General features: G+C 43.0%; 1 protein-coding gene across 1 annotated transcript in view; it reads left to right on the top strand.

Annotated features, from left to right (window-relative positions):
* T265_06214 (hypothetical protein) overlaps positions 1–15690 on the top strand; it is a gene marked incomplete at both ends in the record, with an annotated part of 78800 nt that extends 63110 nt beyond the window's left edge. Inside the window, 7 exons of the mRNA XM_009171422.1 lie at positions 6866–6993; positions 9043–9273; positions 10101–10233; positions 13756–13869; positions 14216–14545; positions 15205–15330; positions 15410–15690. Coding sequence (XP_009169686.1) covers positions 6866–6993; positions 9043–9273; positions 10101–10233; positions 13756–13869; positions 14216–14545; positions 15205–15330; positions 15410–15565 — 1218 coding nt within the window. The remainder of the gene's footprint in view (positions 1–6865; positions 6994–9042; positions 9274–10100; positions 10234–13755; positions 13870–14215; positions 14546–15204; positions 15331–15409) is intronic.
* Between the last annotated feature and the right edge of the window lie 2682 nt (positions 15691–18372).

Here is an 18372-nt window from a genome sequence, read left to right on the forward strand (position 1 = left end):
GACCGTGTTCTTATCTTGGATACAAAAACAAAATAGTTCACAATTGGTGATCGAAAGCCTATCACATTTAGAGTGGATAATCACCTCGATAAATCTTTCTGGATATCAATTAGAAAACCAGATTTCTATAAGCTGCTGTTTAGTCGCTGGTTGACCGGAAGTACATGAGCCAAAAAACGGAGTTTTCGCTCTTCCATGTTTGAATTCAGCGGGTAAAACCGACCCAGTGCCCGGTCCAGGTGGATTTTCTACGTATTATGCGAGTGACTGTTCCGTCCAGGCTTCCGGCAAGTAGTACATCCACCAGTGGTAAACTTCCACCCCTGTTTATTCTAATGGGAACTGGAACTGTTTGAGCGAACAGGGCTTAGAAGATTGTCATACGTTTTAGACTGTCGGTTGTCAGTTTCACTGAGAAGATCACCTACTAATCGCTCACAAACCACATTTCGGGTGCCATCGCTGGTAACTCAACTCTTGGTCATCCGCGTAAAACTGCTATCCGGCGCCCGTCTTATTGAAATCCATATACGAGCACCCCTTGGTACCTACAGTGACGATGTCACGCCCTGGCATCTGTTTGAGCACATACCTGCCTCTGCATGTTCATTCATTATGATGCAGCTTACTATGAAGAATCACAGTAAAACTCCCAAATATTGTAACCCAAAATTTAAGGAAATCTATTAATTCCCCCTTTTTATAATTCAGATACTCGGTATAATTGAAGACATCTAACCCATGCGGATAACGGATAATATACACAGACCCATGACGCAGAAAAACTATCACATGTGATTATTGGTGCGTTTTTTCACCTAAAGGGTGTCTGTTTCCATTGGACGCAGTCAATACGTGATCCAACCAGTAGGTTATGGTTAAGAGCACATTGATGCAGTGTAATGTATGTGATATTTTGGAGAACGAACGTCAGGTTAATTACTCAAACTCAGCACCAAAGCTATTCAGTGTGCTTAACAGAAAGAGTGAAATCATACATCTCAGTGGAACCAGAACTTAGTAGGATATGATGGTCGTTGTAATACATGAGATGAAGTCAGAAAACCTAAAGACAGGACTTGAATAACACGAGTATAACAGAAAAACTGATAAGTCTGACCCATTTCTGCGGAGAAAAGCGAAAACAGAATGTGAAGTGAGATGAGCTGACTTCACACCCATCGATGAAAGGTTCATTGGTTGGCAACTGCGCAATCACATCCCCAGTCGATTGTTTTGTGGTTAGGCGAACAAAGTGCCCAACCTAAACAACAATTCACTCGGAAGAGCGACTGCAATTCTTTTGCCTAAATCGTTTATTACATGAATAAATGGCAGCGAGTGTACGTCTTGCATCGAATGACAGGGTAAGTTCCCAAAAGAAACCGTCTTATGAATATCGAATTCGTCAAGTTCTTAGAGGTTACATGCATGCGTGATAAACCGAAGCTAAAAAAATCTAACGTAATCTTGACGAGAACGGTTCGAATGTTGTTCAAAAACGATCATTCTGTTTGATTGGTTTGAAACTCGGTGAGTTCATTTACTGTGTACGTCCAGTCTATCAAACAAAGGAAACTGGGTAAAGTTCGTTGATTGCCACTTAATGTTTTGATGTAATTCCACAGTATGCCCAAATAAGGAGCATTCATTTGTACTGTAGAGGTCTGTCATGTTATCTGTTTTCCATGAATCACACTTTTTCAGGCTGCTTAACATATACGGAGGTCCAGTGGTCTGTTTTCCTGCATCCCCGAGTTATTCATAGAGTTCTGTGTAAAAGCGAGCGTTTGTGCTTTTTCAGAATATAACCCCAACTTTAAGTTCCTATCGAGAATGTGTAGAAATATATTCAAACGATGTTTGAATGTCCGTACGCTGTTCAAAGGTTAGAACATACGCTCATTTCGCAGCCCACCAACAAGCTTAGACCTTTTCTTTTTTCAACCTGGATCGAAAACCCAAAAGGACCGATTCCACTGAAGCACAATTCATTCCGTTAAGCACAAACTGACTGTGTTCGACCACATTATTGTAAGGGTCTCCATCCCAAACCTTGTCGGATAACAAGTGGTAGGCACGGGTTGTCGATATGATCTGTTGACCAATTAAACAAGGCCACACTAAGTGGGTGTGGTGAGGCTAGGAACCAATGGAGATTAATTCCTTGCACGCTGTTCACACAAAGCCACACGACTGAAGCTAACCGGTCTTCCGTCAAATCAAACTTGAGTAAACGGCACGTGATATACAATTTAGCTTTCCTACGCCGAGAGATCTAAAATCAGACGGGGTATATGAGAGTGATGAACCAAAATGGTCGGAGAACAATGACTCAATGCCGTTAGTTAGGCCGCACTGAATCCGAGCGAGTCATTTTGACGCCAACTCGAATCAAAATTAATTTTTTAGAAAGTAAATTGAAAAATGATTTTACAGGTGGTACCAGTCGTCTAAGACGAAAATAGCATATCTCTTTTGATAAGTGAATAGATGATTCATCTAGTATCAAGTTGCGCAAAACTATAAACTCGTACATTCCCGGCAACAGATCTGTTCAGAAGCCACCTCTATGCATAGTCCCTAGTGGTAAATCACTGTATGTGCATTTATTAACTGCTTTTTTGGAGTTAAAACCCCAGAATTTATTACTCCTATATCGACACTGTTTTGACTGAGGAGAACATCAAGATCAAGTGCCCGGTGTGGTGTTGGCTAGGCTGACCGACAGAAGTTAGCTCTCTGTCGATCTGGGGCCAAGTCAGGAGGACAAATTGAGGGCGTTTGTTTTGAACACCGAGTGAAATTTTCCACGCGTAATTCACCGAATAGTTCTGTTTCGAACTAGTAAAACCTGTTCAGCTAAAGATAAAAAAGAGGAAAATTTCTACACCATAATGCTGTTTGTTCGACTACGTCTAAGGCGCGTCAAGCGGTTTATCTTGTTAAAAACTTCCCTTATGAATTCGAATTCTAAGTGAAATTAATTGATACAACTAGTGAGAATTTCCACTTCGGACTGAAATCAAATAGATTCGCATTGAAACGGCACTCTTGGGTAATTCCCGCGTTGAGGTTTTGGTTAGTTATACATCCAAGATGGAAGATGCTAATCCCTACATACTGGGTTAGTACAAAACATAAATGATTACCAGCCTCACTAACCTCACACTCTAGGTTCATACGGTTTTCCAACACCATCACTTATGACGAGCACGAAAGGGCAGTGTGCTAGTTAATCAAGCGAATAAAACTCCATTGACTTGTGCCTATATATTTCCAGGTGGCTGTACCGGAAAACTTGAGTCTTTTGCAGGAGCATACACGAAGATTAATGTGAGACTCGATGTTTCATGCATGGCTCCAGCTCAAGACGTCAACAGGTTCTGCTTGCACACCTGTGAAATGCTGCGTATTAAAAATATCATTTAGGGTGTGGTGTTGTTGCTCCAACGGAACCATATTACTATTTTCTTCGTCCGTATAATCCATATTGATTTTTAGGTGTGAGCAGCTAATCGATTCGAAATTCCAGGTGTATCTTGTCAATCACACAAACACTTTTGGTGCACCGAGTAGGATTACACATTTAGAAGCTATAAGAAACATAATTATTGGAATAAAGAAGATTTTTTCGCTGAACTAAAGAAAAACACAACTGCCGTCAAAAAGGCCAAAATGCTTGCAAAACGGCTGAAGAATCTTCTCACGTAGAGTTAGTCCCAAAATGACAAAAGGCGTATTTTTCACACATGCCATTCTACCTGAGTAACATTGATGTTTGTAGGACCTCGTGCATAGTGGAGGCTTAAACTACAAAAGTGAAGTTTGAACAACACCCGTAGTATGCTTATAACTCGGGTGATAAACAGCAACGGCACTGTGTTCTTCCGATGCTTCACCATGTGTTAGCCTCAAGATAGCCCGGTGATTCGAACGAATCCCTGGTTTTCAGACTGCTTCTGTCTAAGCTTAACCAAGCTAGCAATAGTTTAGCCCTCCTACCCATATCGAGTTTTATAGTAGCTATGTATACAAAGGATATTAATACTGAGAGACTATTAGTTCGTTTTATGAACCTTCTACCCAACGGACAGCTTTGCCGCAGTTGCGGGTATCTGCTAAATGACCAACCATTTGGTTTCCGACAATTATGGCACCACACTCCTCATGTTGAAAACCGTATGTTGAACGAGTCTAACGAGATACAGCATTCCTTAGTTCATACGTTCACACGCTGTGTTCTCTATCGAATTTACCTGTAGGGTTATTCCTATTCACAAAAACTTTCACGGGACAAACCTGGTCCACCCTCTCGTGAGGGGATTTGTTTTCAAATAGATTTTGTTTCCTTTGCAATGATTAAGTCTGGACTGTTTCCACCGATGTAACCAGAATTATTTGCTACCCCCCTTGGTCAGGTTTAAAAGTTATTGATCTGTTTTCTTCCTATGGTATAGTTTATCAGATTCTTTATAATTTTATTCATACCGGTGAATTAATCTATGGTGACATAACTACTCACGAAAGGTTCTCCGAAATGTCGCGACACCAGAAATTTCCTGACTACGTTTACCATCAAACTACGCAGTACAAACTAAAAGTAACCACATCACTAACAAAATTGAACAGCCGGAAATCACTGCCATTGATTAGCTGACAGAATCAAGTGTCAGTACCCGACATGTGTTTAGATAAAAGAGCTTATCATATATTTAGATTTTTCGTTGCTGCTCATGGACAGACTGGGATGACTGCTCTGGAATAAAAGAATAACTGTTAAACAAAGCTGTTTGGATAACAACCCTCCTGGTTGTGCAACTAGAAGTGCCGCACGAATAAAACTAAAATGATGCTGCCAGGTTTCTCTAGGCTAGCCTTGGGGCGCTGTCAACAGGGCAACCAAATCGTGATTACGGCACACTGTCGGAACTGGGGGATCTGGATGTCCTCATTGTATGGTTTTTGCTGAACTAATCATTTAGCGACCGGAGCATACTGAGTAAACTGTATTGGGATATCTTGAAATGGAAGGTTCAAGGTCATATTACACGAAGAAGAGCACACATCTGGAAACGGATTCAAAGTGACGACATCACGATAGTTCTCACTTTGAAACCAACCAGGTCACCTTCAATTTTATAGCAAGTTACTCCGGAAGATCTTTGGGTACCTGGAAGCTGGTAGATAACTAATTTCATTCCATCAGGCCTGACTGTTAGGAATCAGCTGTGCAGTTCAGGTGCACAACCTTCACTTCATCCATTCAAAATGCCATCGTGCTTCAATAAATTATCTGGGACTGTCTCATGTTTTAACCAGCATGATCAAGCCAGCCAAATTAGAGCAGTTCAACGATGGTATACACAACGACGGTATCGGTCAATGAAATTCAAATTTATGCTCGGTGGCGCGTTCGCTAATGCTACGACACAGTAGCCGTTAGCGTGACGGGCTCGGAAACACTCAGTGCACGTGACAGAGTGAACCAAATATGAGTGATCGATGACGGATACCCAATGGGTGACGACAGATGCAACAGCAAAGCAGTCTAAGCAAGCCCATGAGTGACAAAAAACAGTAAATGCTGTATTACATGTGATATAGTATGACTGGTAATGTTCATATACTGGGTGCTCATTCTAGAGAGAATGTAGAGGTTAAGAAGAGGAAATAATTCTCAGTATGAAGCATCTGCTAGTTTTTTTTAGTTGGTTCATCAAATCCTACATATGTATGGATGGGTGTCAGTTCTTGAATCTGCCTGTCATATCAAATGAAGCTGATGGACACCCGTCCACAGTGAGTGATGTCGATTGGTGGTTTGTGCCGACAAGCATTTGGATCCACCCGAACGCCCTATGCGTGGAGTACACTTGAGGTAACAAGGCAAGAGCATGAACAAGACAGGGTAGTTCTAAAGTGATAAGCATGCGAAATTGACGATTGATAATTGTCATGCTAGCTAGGTGCGCACAACAATTGTCACATGGAGTTACCGCTAGCAGTTTTGTAGGCGTTAAATTCTGAAACGTCCAGCCCAGTAGCCCGGAGAAATCCCAGATGCAGTCCACCTCAACCGATTTGACGGTCATTTGTCAGTCCCCCAGCTTGTTTAGTTGCTTCCACCGAATGTCTGCCTCAATCCAATGTCATCATTTTGAAGAGTTTGGGTTAGTTTGATGGTCTGCCGATAGGTGGCCTTCAAATATCTTTAACACTCATTACACTGCCACAGAACAGCCAATCCGTTGATCTGCCCACTTCCAATTGTCCACTTTTCGTCTTCGATGTAGTCGAGTTGCCAAGTCACATCATTTTGAGTATCGTTTGGCAACTCTTTCTTGATTCGACTCTCCTAATAGACAAACTGAAAGATGAGCGCTTCTTGAACACCTTTTTTTCCACGCAAACAATCCAAAGTCCGAGGACAGTAGCTAGTCAGATTTATCAAACGATTCATCCTAACCAGAGGGACATTTTATTGGGACTCGGCTTCTAGGTTTGCGCCCAGTAGTCTCACTGACGAGACGGCTTTATGTGAATCACTAAACAAGAAGCGTTCTTAACCAAATTCACCTTCTATAAATTCTCAGGCACTTGAGCAACTAGACCTTGAAATCGTCTACTAAACAAGACTGTCTGGTGACCAAACGGTCAAGTACCCGTCACCAAGAGCGGAAGTTTGTGTATCAAGCTGTGACTTGGGCTCTTCTTGTGACATACAGAAGTAACGAAAAGGAACTCAGAGCAATAAGTGGACGCACTGGTTAGCCTGATAATTCCACTGATTCCAATCGACATCTGAATTCCTACCACTGTAGTTTTAAAGAACGTCCTTGACCCACCTTTTCTTTCCTTGTAGAGAAAAGCAGAGAAACAAACGCCTCTGGTCAACGAATTTATAAAGAAGCACGGACACAGTTACCTCAGCATTAAATGGTTTTATCCTGATGAGCTTGTCGATGAAGGAAGCGCTCGAGATCATGCCTAGTAAGTCCCTCAACAGAATGTGAACGACGGTTCTGGGAACACAGTTTCAGCCTTCGGAAACTTTGTCAGCTTATCCCATATTTTACCCAAATATCTATGCCCAAAAAGTATGATTCCCAATGTGATATTAATTAATTGCCCCATGGATGAAGACTGGACCAATTCGTAATTTACACTGACACTTCATCCCAGAGTCGACCAACCCAGACACTGAACCTCAGATAATTAAATCAGGAAACAAGCTGACCGACCCAGGGCTCAGTTCCGAAGTGTATGTGCGCGATGTAACCAAAGTAACTAGGTTGCTTTGGTGAACTAAATGCAAATTAGCAGTCAACACGCAACAAAGCTTTTGTTTACATGCTTATAAATGACGACCGGTAAACAAATATCCCTCTCATCCATGGATTCCATAAGCGTATTTCGGCACATTTTCCCAAGCTGGTCATTGCTAGCTTGTTATTACGCCAATTTGTTCGAGCAAAAACTCAGGCAACTGATGCAGAAAAAATGATCATATCTGGTGGATCTTATCGCATTCACCTTCATCAGTTCATCCTGTCTTGAGACACAGCTCTTGAACTAGTCTTTAAAAAACAGCACAATCAAGCTAGCTTATTAACCTGTTAGTTAGCTCGTTGGTGATTAGTGCCAGTAGCAGGGCTAGGTCTTGAGGTGTAGACACCTCGGAAGTATTGTGGAAAGCTAGCACTAGATTCCCTCCTCGTCCACATTAATTTTTTATTCACCATAAGGCCTTCAGATAAATTATGGTTGTACGGCAGCGGAACATCGGTGTTGATCATTGATGTCGCGATCAGAATCATGTTGAGTGCTCCAGAAAAAAAACGATATTGTTGAATTCTAACTCTCCACCGGTGGCTGATGGAAACATGATCTAGCAGTATCACGGTTGATTTGCAGTTTTCTGGCTGCTAGAGTACGTGGTGTGAACGTTTATGCTGAAAATTCGTACGGAAACGGTAGATGATCGGCGCACACCTGGACGAATTAATCTGTGTGCGACCATATGTGATTCCGAGGTGCTAAGATGACCCACTTGCGCATTCATTTCGCCCGCAAGGATCAGTGCTTCTTGTTTGGTGAATGAGCTCGGATAACTCTCCATAGTAAGTATCTTTCTCAGCATAAGCCGACACTACAAACAGGCATCATTTTTATGTCGAGAGGCATTGAGATTGAGTGAACTGGAACCGGACATGGCAAAGGTGACTGTTGACCGGAATCCCATCCAGCAAAGCACGTTCAGCTCTGGGGATGGATGTAACTCACACTATGTTTACTCCACAAGTCCTCGTTTCTGGATTGCCGGACACACGGAAGGAGAAATGTGAAACAGCAGAGTCCGTTTTTGGCGTTCTGAGATTCCAAACCCAACTTGGGTATTGTTTGCGTGTTTCGGATACACAGCATGCGTAAACTCTGTCTACATAGAGCATACACCATACACCATAGATTTTAGCAATTCATTTTCGGTCTAAGCAACCACCAGTCCGCTTCTGTCAGGATTCAGTTATGGACTGCTCCATAGACAAGGATTACGTGTGATAGTCCCTGAGAAAACCACCTTTATATTTCTGGTGATCATTTACGCAGTGTCTCATGATCCCGTTCAGAATCTTTAGGGCAACGAATTGCGGGTGCCCATTTACATTTGGTCAAACACACCGTATACGGCTTGTCTATAAGTGTCCAAAAGCAAACTTTATCTCAAGCATTGTACGGGGTGGTGTCAGTTACTTATGACCTAAACTGTTCAGCACAACACCATGAATAGCTAACGGTCTCACCGCACTGTCTCACCATAGGTATGCCATCTGGAGCGACTTTTCTCTCAGATTCGGATTTAGCTTACAAATAATAAATTCATCTTCAATGAGAATTCGTTCATTTGCCCCTATTTTGGAGGACATGAATAATACCAACAATCCAAAGGGAAATGCGCTTTGTGTTGCTTATGTGCGACTTTTCTGAGCTGTACCTGCACCTGAGAACCATTACTCCAACTTTCTCCATCTTTCATCTTAGCGCTCACTGTCTGGCTGTCGATACCTGCCAATTTATGTTTTCCGTGGACGCTGTTGTTCAACTGACCAACCCACATACGATCGAGCACCTGATACAGATGAATCGTTCCATGATCGCTCCAATGTTATCCAGAAGGGGAAAGCTATGGTCCAATTTCTGGGGCGCATTATCCCGTGACGGATACTATGAACGATCGGACGACTACGTGGAGATTGTCGAAAGGAAGAGAGTGTAAGTTTACATATACAGGTAGAACAGTTTGTGTTAAACAGTACTTATTCATGTGCCCTAAACAGAACGGAATTGTTGAGGAGAATCAAGGTTCACTGTACTTACCCTTTGAATAGAATGCCATAATTAGCGATGGTGAACAATCAGGTCCATACTCTTGCCCATACATAATGCCGTAAAAGATAATCGTTCAGCTCTAATGCCCTTTCGGTGCCTAACTGTCATGCCATCAGAAGGAAGCACGAGGGCTGCCAGGTCGCCAAAGCCTAGACAACAGAAGTCGAGGTGAAGAGTTGGGGTTCGGGCCACAGCCCTTCCGGTCAGTAACTTCGTACTGTAACCACCGAACTATTCCACCCCCTTCAGAGTTCACCACTCCCTTAATATGACCAACAACTGACGGCAGACAGCCTTCGTGGCAAATAGATATGAAAGTCGCTAGATACCATTCACCTAAGTTTCTCAATGTTAATCGTACGCCATAAATAATGTGAAGCATGCCTGGACTCTCCGTTTCTCACAGCCTTCCTTTATTCAGTGATTTTGCTTTTATCCTTTCTGCTTTTGTTAACTTATTTCACGGATTTGAAGAAGCCGAGCTGATCAATCAGGGAAGCAGAAGTGTCAACCGTGTAGTGGGGAAGGACTTGTACAATTTGAGAACAGTTTTCCCCCTGTCACCACAATCCAATGGGGTCACTGAGTTCAAGGAAGTAGAGATTCTTTTCGGCACTCGTTGTCCATGTAGGAATTTCGATGACAGTTTGACTAAATTAATGGATAAAAACATGTGAAAAACGAAGAATTTTTAACTCTTCACGGCCCAGGGGTATATGGAATGTACCGTTCATTCGAGACGCCTATCTGCTATCACGCCGAGTGGTTCAAGTATTCGCGAATCACAAGCTGTCTGGAATCGATGGACTTGAGATGCGAATCCCAAACATCGCAAGACAAGAAGTAAGTTAGCCGTATGATTAATCTACTTCATATCCTTCTTTGACGAATCTACGCGTTGTTGATTTTTTGTTTGAAGGTTCGAAGAACTACTCCAAATGTCTGCATCTGTAAGGTAGTTTAGAGCTCTTCAGATCAGAGCCAATCCCGTCCAAGGTTATTCATTTGTCAACATAAATGATTGTTACAATTGCAGTCGAAGATATATCAGGCAACTGCCCGGTTTGGCTACATGTTAAAGAATGCTCAAGAAAGGCAGAGTTAGTGACTGACTTAACCAACTTTTGCAAACGAACTTGGGCCGCCATTGTTGCTCTCTAATTACCCAACGCCATTCCCACGCCATATCACCACAACGCGTACACACCCAGCTGTGAGCCATGGCGGAATAGCATGGGTTGAGCAGACAAGCATGTTTCTTGAACACCTTGCTCAATGATTTCTTCTAAGTTTAAAAGTGTTGACGTACATCAGCAGTGCCCAATAGGTTCGCCTCCAAGTTATACGTTTTTGTTTAATTCGCTAGTTCCCAACCTTCCTCGTGAGTCTGCCCTGGAAAATTCCCTAATTTCAGTGTGAAAATAGACAATGAAAAAGTAAATCTCCAGACGGCCTAACCTGCTTGTGAGTATCTGGGATACGCTACCCTTTACCTGCTCAGGACACTCCATTGAGTGCTTGCCTACTCCCACTTGGTACTTTATATGTACGTTAGCCTATTCGTTCCGCTAAAATGCGTAAAATCTAGACTAAAACATATACTGAAAGGCCAAGAATCACCGTACAACCGTTTAATCCCTATTTGGAATCACCAGCAGTGCGCATCTCATGAAAATTCATGAAGATTCTAACCCGCGTCCTCAAGGCTAGATGTTTGAACGCTGAACAATTGGGTCACGATCGGCTGATTAACTCGCACTTAGACAGAATATAGAGCCGGTCGTGGTGTCTGAATGAGGTTTAATAACATTTTCAGTCAACCAATGATGGCCCAAAAATTAAGTGTTACGTACTAGTCGGTAGGTCACGGGTTCGAAGCACCTTACTGGAGTTTCGTTAGAATCACACTGCTGATGATTCCCCGTAAGAATGAAGCCTTTCAGCGATTTGCTTCACTTGCACAGCAAAACTGCAAGAACTCCCCACATTACGAACAAAGAAAATACGTTGGTTGACATCAGTGGGAATGTACAGTTCATGTTTCATTGCTACAGAGGCTCACAACACATACTACGTCAATTTGTCACCCCACACTCATCATCGTTCCACTGCGATTAACTTAGGTGCATGCTCACCCATCAGGTCAATTTCATTGTCCCATATTTTTTTAGACGTAAAACACTAATTTTGTGGTAAATTTCAAAAGTATGGAAAGCAAGAGCACGAAAAATGAAGATCAAAACCACCATCATTTTTGGGCTGCATGGTAGTCTGAATGTCACCGGTATAGTGGTTGAAATGAAGTTTCCACAAAACTGCACTTGGAAGGACACTGACTTTATACGAAAAACGGAGAACTATAAAGTTCTCTGCTTTTTCGAAAAAACAGTGAGGAAGCAATTTGGGTTGAAGCGAAAAAACAGTGAGGAAGCAATTTGGGTTTGAAGCACAGCATAATTATCATTAGTTATGTTGACCGGAACCGATGGTGTCGGCACAAATAAACTAAATAACTGGTTTGTAACGCCTACGACTGAAATGTACATCAAAGCTTGACATCAAAGACCAAACGAACATAGTTTCCTCACCACAGAAGCTTGGCGGTTCTTGATTCCTGCCTTCTTGTAAACCTAATGGCCTTCTATAAATGCGGTTGAGTTGAAATGACCTCTACGACTGATGACGAACCAATTGCACCGCATGTCAGCAACACGGCCAAGACTATTCATTCTAAGGAGTCCCAAAAGTTCGTAACAAGTGCCCTGATTAGATGTGTTTCGCATCAGACTGCACACATGAGCCTCAATCTTTCTGAGACCAATAAACAATCGTAATTGCATAACCTGGAGTAGATTTCTACATTATCGACTGTACTGGTTACTCCGAGGAATCGGGTAAAGCACACTGCACGCGAAAATGATTGTGTATTATTCCAAGTGTTTGAAGTATGGGACAAAATCCATTCGTCATTCGGTACAGAGAGTAGCTTAGTTTGTTAAATATTCCTAATGAGTCTGCTTGGCATGCTATTGTGATGCCAGAAAGAAACATTCATTGTGACTGCCAGTGAACGTGCATCTTTTTCCGAAAAAAAAGCAATTGCAGGGAGTGTATTCTTTACCTATAACTATTCAGGATATCACTGAGAATTAGCGCATCATTTACGACGAGCTAAGTCCCCGTGCTCTTGGAATCGAATCTCGCAGCGCGAGCAAAGTTGACAGACATTACGAGAGATGCAATGGAGGAAAACCCGCGCAGCTGCCCTGGTAACTGTAATAGAAAATAATATTGCTACGAGTGACAATAAAGTGAGACCAGTGTTCCAGGAGGAAAAATTCCTTCCGGGCTGTCCATTTCCAAGTGATCGTGGACCAATTCGACAATCTTATTTGAATATATCGTATAGTCCGGCCGAGTAGTAGACTAGGACGGGCTAAATACCTTATCAAGATAAATAAGTAACCGCACAAGCAGTTTGCTGCTGGTTTTTCACCTGCACCATGCCTATAGGTGGAAGTTAATCAGCAAACAATATATTGTTCAGTGTCTTGATGCGTAAAGTAATTTCATGGTAATCACATATGTTGGCAATGCCAACATATAGTGATGTTCAACTACGGTATTTTTCTACTTGAGATAAATGACACCATACGATAGTCTAGGCTGCTGCAGTAGCCACCTTACATAACTCGAGTCTCTGATACTTGTTTACCTAACATAGCCGTTTGACTAAGTTCAGTAACGGAATATGCACATCAAGTTATCCCTTAAAATGACCGAATAGTTCTGGAATATGGCCGTTGCTTCGTTCGTTGAGCTCGCCTAGGCTTTGGCAAATTGGTTGCATCTCGGTCCTCATGCTTCATTCACATGGCATCGAACCGAGAGGGTGTTACAACTGAACAATTTTTCATTACCAATCGAGTCGACCTCATCAGTAAGGAACAAAGCAATGGATCGGCGGCAATGCGTTGAGTAGGTTGCGTGTGTGTTGGCATACGTGCTGCTAGCCAGGACTGACATTCGACGGTTTGTTTGTTAGGTCGGATGGTTCCTGTTATCCTGTATGCTGATTGGTCGATGGTCGTGTGGCCCTCGAGCTTGGTCTCCCCTGATCTGCTACTCTGGTCGATGCTGGAATGACCTGTCTGAGTTTGTGTTTGTGACCCCCTCAATAGTAATCCAGAAATGACCCAGCAAAGTAATGAGATCTTATCGCCAGACTGGAAATATTTTATCCCGGTTCTTTGAGTGTTTCCTCGGATAGGTGTTGCTACCACAGAAATAGCAAACAAAAAAGTGATGATATACGCCTGGTGGTTTTTATCTTCGATTTGATCACGAATTAATTCCGAATTTTAGAACATATTTATGACACTGGATAATATGGAGCACTACGGATACTTGGTACACGCTGAGACCTACACCACGGAACATCTAAATAATGACCTCTGGCAAATCTTCGATAATCCTTTGGTGAGTCACACTTTTGATGTGTTGTTGAGTAGTTCCTGAGTAGGTGATTAGCCTAAAGTGAAACTCATATGGCGGCTGATCTATTCGAGGTGGGCCACAACAGGCTTGTGGTGCTGGACTGAACAAGGCTTATTGGTCGATCAATCTGTTTCAAAGGTTACAAAAGTAGGATCACCGGAATGGTGACTAGCTGTCCTAGTGCGGATTCATCAACGAGGTTACCGCCTGTCCAATATTCTTCGGCCAGTCTAGTTGTATTCACATATTTTAATGGGGTCCGTCTACTGTGTCCCCCAACCACTTAGCTGAAAAGTTGTACGCCTGCATTATTCTACATTTAACACAGGACTGGGAAGAGCAATATGTACACCCGGACTATTTCAAATATCTCGCACCAGAAGTTGGAATGTCCGATTTTAAACAGCCTTGTCCAGATGTGTTCTATCTGCCCATTGTGACCACAAAGTTTTGCCGCCAACTCATCGCTGAGGTGGAGGAATTCGGATTATGGTCGGACGGAACTAACGTTGACCCACGTCTTGAAGGTGGATACGAAAACGTGCCAACGCGTGACATACACATGAGACAAATCAACTGGGAAGACCACTGGTTGCACTTTTTGGTGAAGTATGTGCATCCCATTCAAAAGAAAGTGTTTGCCGGATATGAAGATAAGGTATGTTCGTATCATACAGAAGAGAACTAGAGGTGTATCTGCGTGTAGCCCAGAAAAGTGACATCCAAAAAGAGAAACTGCGACCTGAATGCCTCAATGCAAGAGGGATGAGAAACGATGTGGTCATTTAAATAGAACAGAATAGTTTACGTTGTCTTCCTGTTTCTTATTATTATTTTTCCGACCTACACAGAAATCTTGAGGCCGACTGGAAGTGAGCTTGACTCTAAGAGTGGTGGTTGCACTTCATGCAGTCTGCAGTGCGGCAGTGAAGCATCAGTGTCAACACTGATGCTGCTGTCTTTGACGATGAGTCTGCAGTTTGCTCCGTTTTATAAAGTCTAGCCCCCAAAATGGACTCAACTACAACTTTCGTCCACATCATCATCACCATTATTATCAGCTGTAAGAAACTGCATACTTGTCCACCGACACTGAGGTCTGCTACCTCAAAAGGTATCGAAAGCTTTAAAAACGCAAAAAGTGCACTGATAGACCTGAAAAAGCAAGTCCATGGAGAATCACCGCTGTTGATCAAGACTTAATACACAATCTTCTGAAGAGAAGCCATAAAAAGGTAGTTCGTACAATGCTCTTTCCTTATAAGATTGTAATCTTTTTGTAACGTGCCACTAACTCGCATCTATGGTGATTTACAGCCGTGGGCGAGAATGAACTTCGTTGTTCGCTACCGGCCAGATGAACAAGCATCTCTTAGACCACACCATGACGCTTCTTCATACACCGTGAACATAGCTCTTAATGAGGCTGGAGTCGACTTTGAGGTGAGTTAAATCTACCGTATATTTTGTCAAAATTCGAACTTATACAACGCACGCAGTAAATCCGTATCTTTTGTTTCAGGGTGGAGGTACCGGATTCGTTCGCTACAACTGTTCCGTGGTCAGAGCTAAAGTCGGGTGGGCTGCAATATTTCCAGGACGGGTTACACACCTTCACGAAGGGTTGACAACAACATCTGGAACCCGATATATCTTTGTGACTTTTGTTAACCCTTAGCTTACGTGAACTCATTCGCGAACGATACTACTTGTGTACTTGTGCTTTCTGTGTTTACTTCGTAACAAACTATGTAATAATTCAACAGCTATTTGTATGTTTCAAGCAATCGGTCTACGTGGCCTACGGCACCAACTAGTACATTCTGACGAATCCTTATACGGAGTGGACGGTGGGAAGCACTAAACTATGGTAGCAAACTCAGAAAATGAGGAATAGCCTTGGACGTTGAAACGTAATGGTAAATTGATGGATCAACCGGGATCGCCCGTCTTCCGACAATGCACTCAGTTCAGGACTGCATGTCAAGGTTCCTTCAAGACTACCGGCGTAAACAAGCGTGCGATTCTAAGAAACAATCGAAACGATAACAAGCATAGGTTCATGTTCTGCTTCGATAAAACCAAAGACGCAGCGTCAGCCCATCAATGATAACAGCACTCCAACTGAGATAATCCACGATGTTGTGTAAGCATGTTAAAGTTAGGACAAAGAGGCCATGAAAATCTCGTTTTTTGTCGATCTGTCAGTGAAGTAAAGACCTTCCTAGATGGTGATGGCACGAATCCATAGATTTTGTACAGATGTAGGAACTGAAGATACTTCAACAACCCAGGTCTGTATCCTTTTGTGAGGAGTGCGGCATGAACGATCCACGTTAGACAAACATTTAAGTGAACAACAGTTCTTTCCTCAGAGCGAACACTTTTGAAATTCAAGGGGTAGCGTCGGCACTCGGGGTGAGGGCAACCATAATTCAATATAGAGCAATAAGCATGCCGGGAATATCCACCGAATAAAAAGCGTCGAACCTCAATGTAGGGTACAGAACGGCTACAAGAGTAAGGGCGTGGCATCTACCATGTTTGTATCATGAATTTCATAATTTTCATTATGCACCCTGCAATCGATTCGTTTTGCTGCCTTGTGTACGAAAAATGTGGTGAGATGAAGGAAAATAAGTTCAACGTTTACGTAAATGAGTTCTGAGCAAGCCAAATATTTCCAAAAATTTTTTGTGTGCATGGTAGACAAAAAACGCCCTAAGGAATTAGTGATGAGAACGCCTTTGTAGGATACTAGGTGCTTGACGTTAACGGCAGTTGTGATTTCTTACGGCAAGATGACCAACGCGTGACAAATTCCTGTAGTCAACGGGTGGATCAGTGACCATACAAGAACAGTTCTAAGGGAAAGGCTGATTAGCGACGGCAAAATAACAACATAGTCGAAATGAGGAAACAGTATGAATGGTGCGGTCAACAGGGGAACAGTCGGGAAAATTACAGGTTACAGGAGTGGCAGCTTGCTCTGACAATGCACTAGCAGTATGGAAAAATCCGGGACAGCAGAATGCGCGCCAGCGATCGGCCAGAAAAGCGCACTTCCATCAGCGGTACAACAGTTTTGGTTGAGGGAAGGAGTTCTATACGGAGGAATAGACTGTCATTAAAGCGAGGACCGAATGAAGCGACCCACCCACCCCACTGTACTGGTGTGGGGGTACGATGCACTGGAGATTCAACAGTGTGAGTTGTTGCGGGGACAAACCAATCTTCGGTGGGGTATCTGCACCGAAACTGAAAAATCCACAAAATGACTATCAAGCGTACCACGCTTGAGAAACTAGTTCACGCAAAGCTGCCAGAATGCACGAGTAGTCCATCGGATAAGTGAGCTCCGTATGAGGAATAAAACAGCCAGACAGAACACGAGACAACATCCGGCACACAAAGTTGGTCAGTGTTATGACCATGTACATGGGAACAGTTTGCGCGTAGTGTCCAGGTGCAACGGACTGCTCTTAGGCAATTGATGTTTCACAGCTGAATCATTTGTCGGTACCGAGGGGAATCATAAAGCGCACAAGGCCACGGAGGAGCCAGTATTTAAAAAAGCTGGTGGGTTTCATTTCACATCTAGCTGATACGGAATCGTGGTGACTGGATTAAACCGACGACCTACGTCGACTTAAGGCTGCAATATGCAGGAAAAGTCCTGTAAAAGGTGCCCCTGTACGGAAGATGCCCGGTTTTAAGCTTAGATAAATTCATCGGAACCTGAAACGAGCTTCATTTGTGCTGCCTTGTAGTGAATTGATACACTCAAAATACTTCCCTCCGAAATGTAATTTGTCGCCTCCGCAATTGAAAAGCACTAGTAACGTAGCATCTATTCCATCCACTTTCATTTGGTTCCATTTATCGGCCTATTAGGATGAGACCTTGTGAAATTAGTCGTATACGCAGGCTAGATCTGGAAAACGGTAAACCGCGTAAATAATTTGCAGATGAATACTAAGTGAAGGGGAAAATTGCTCATTTCTAACAATTCTTAGGTGCCTAGCTTCCATCCCACCCGAAGGAAGCACTAGGTTTTGGACTAGTGCCAGGTTTCCCAAACCGAGACAGCAGTCGAGATGCTGGGGTTGTGCTCGAAACACGAATCCTAGTCTGTAATTGCGCGCCCCAAACGACATTCCATCCGGAGGAATTCAATCAATATGTTTACACGACAGTCATGTGAATGGAGCGCACCAAGCCTATGCACTAGTGTTCACGTGGTTCGGATGCCAGAGAAACAACTTCAAATGATTTAAGGATTGATCTAAAGTGACTCTTCGATGCCACTGAACTTCAGTGCTCAAGTGTTCACGTTCGCATGGTAGGTGCCTAGCTTCCATCCCACCCGAAGGAAGCACTAGGTTTTGGACTAGTGCCAGGTTTCCCAAACCGAGACAGCAGTCGAGATGCTGGGGTTGTGCTCGAAACACGAATCCTAGTCTGTAATTGCGCGCCCCAAACGAC

The sequence above is a fragment of the Opisthorchis viverrini genome (assembly GCF_000715545.1).
Source record: "Opisthorchis viverrini unplaced genomic scaffold opera_v5_128, whole genome shotgun sequence".
NCBI lineage: Eukaryota > Metazoa > Platyhelminthes > Trematoda > Opisthorchiida > Opisthorchiidae > Opisthorchis > Opisthorchis viverrini.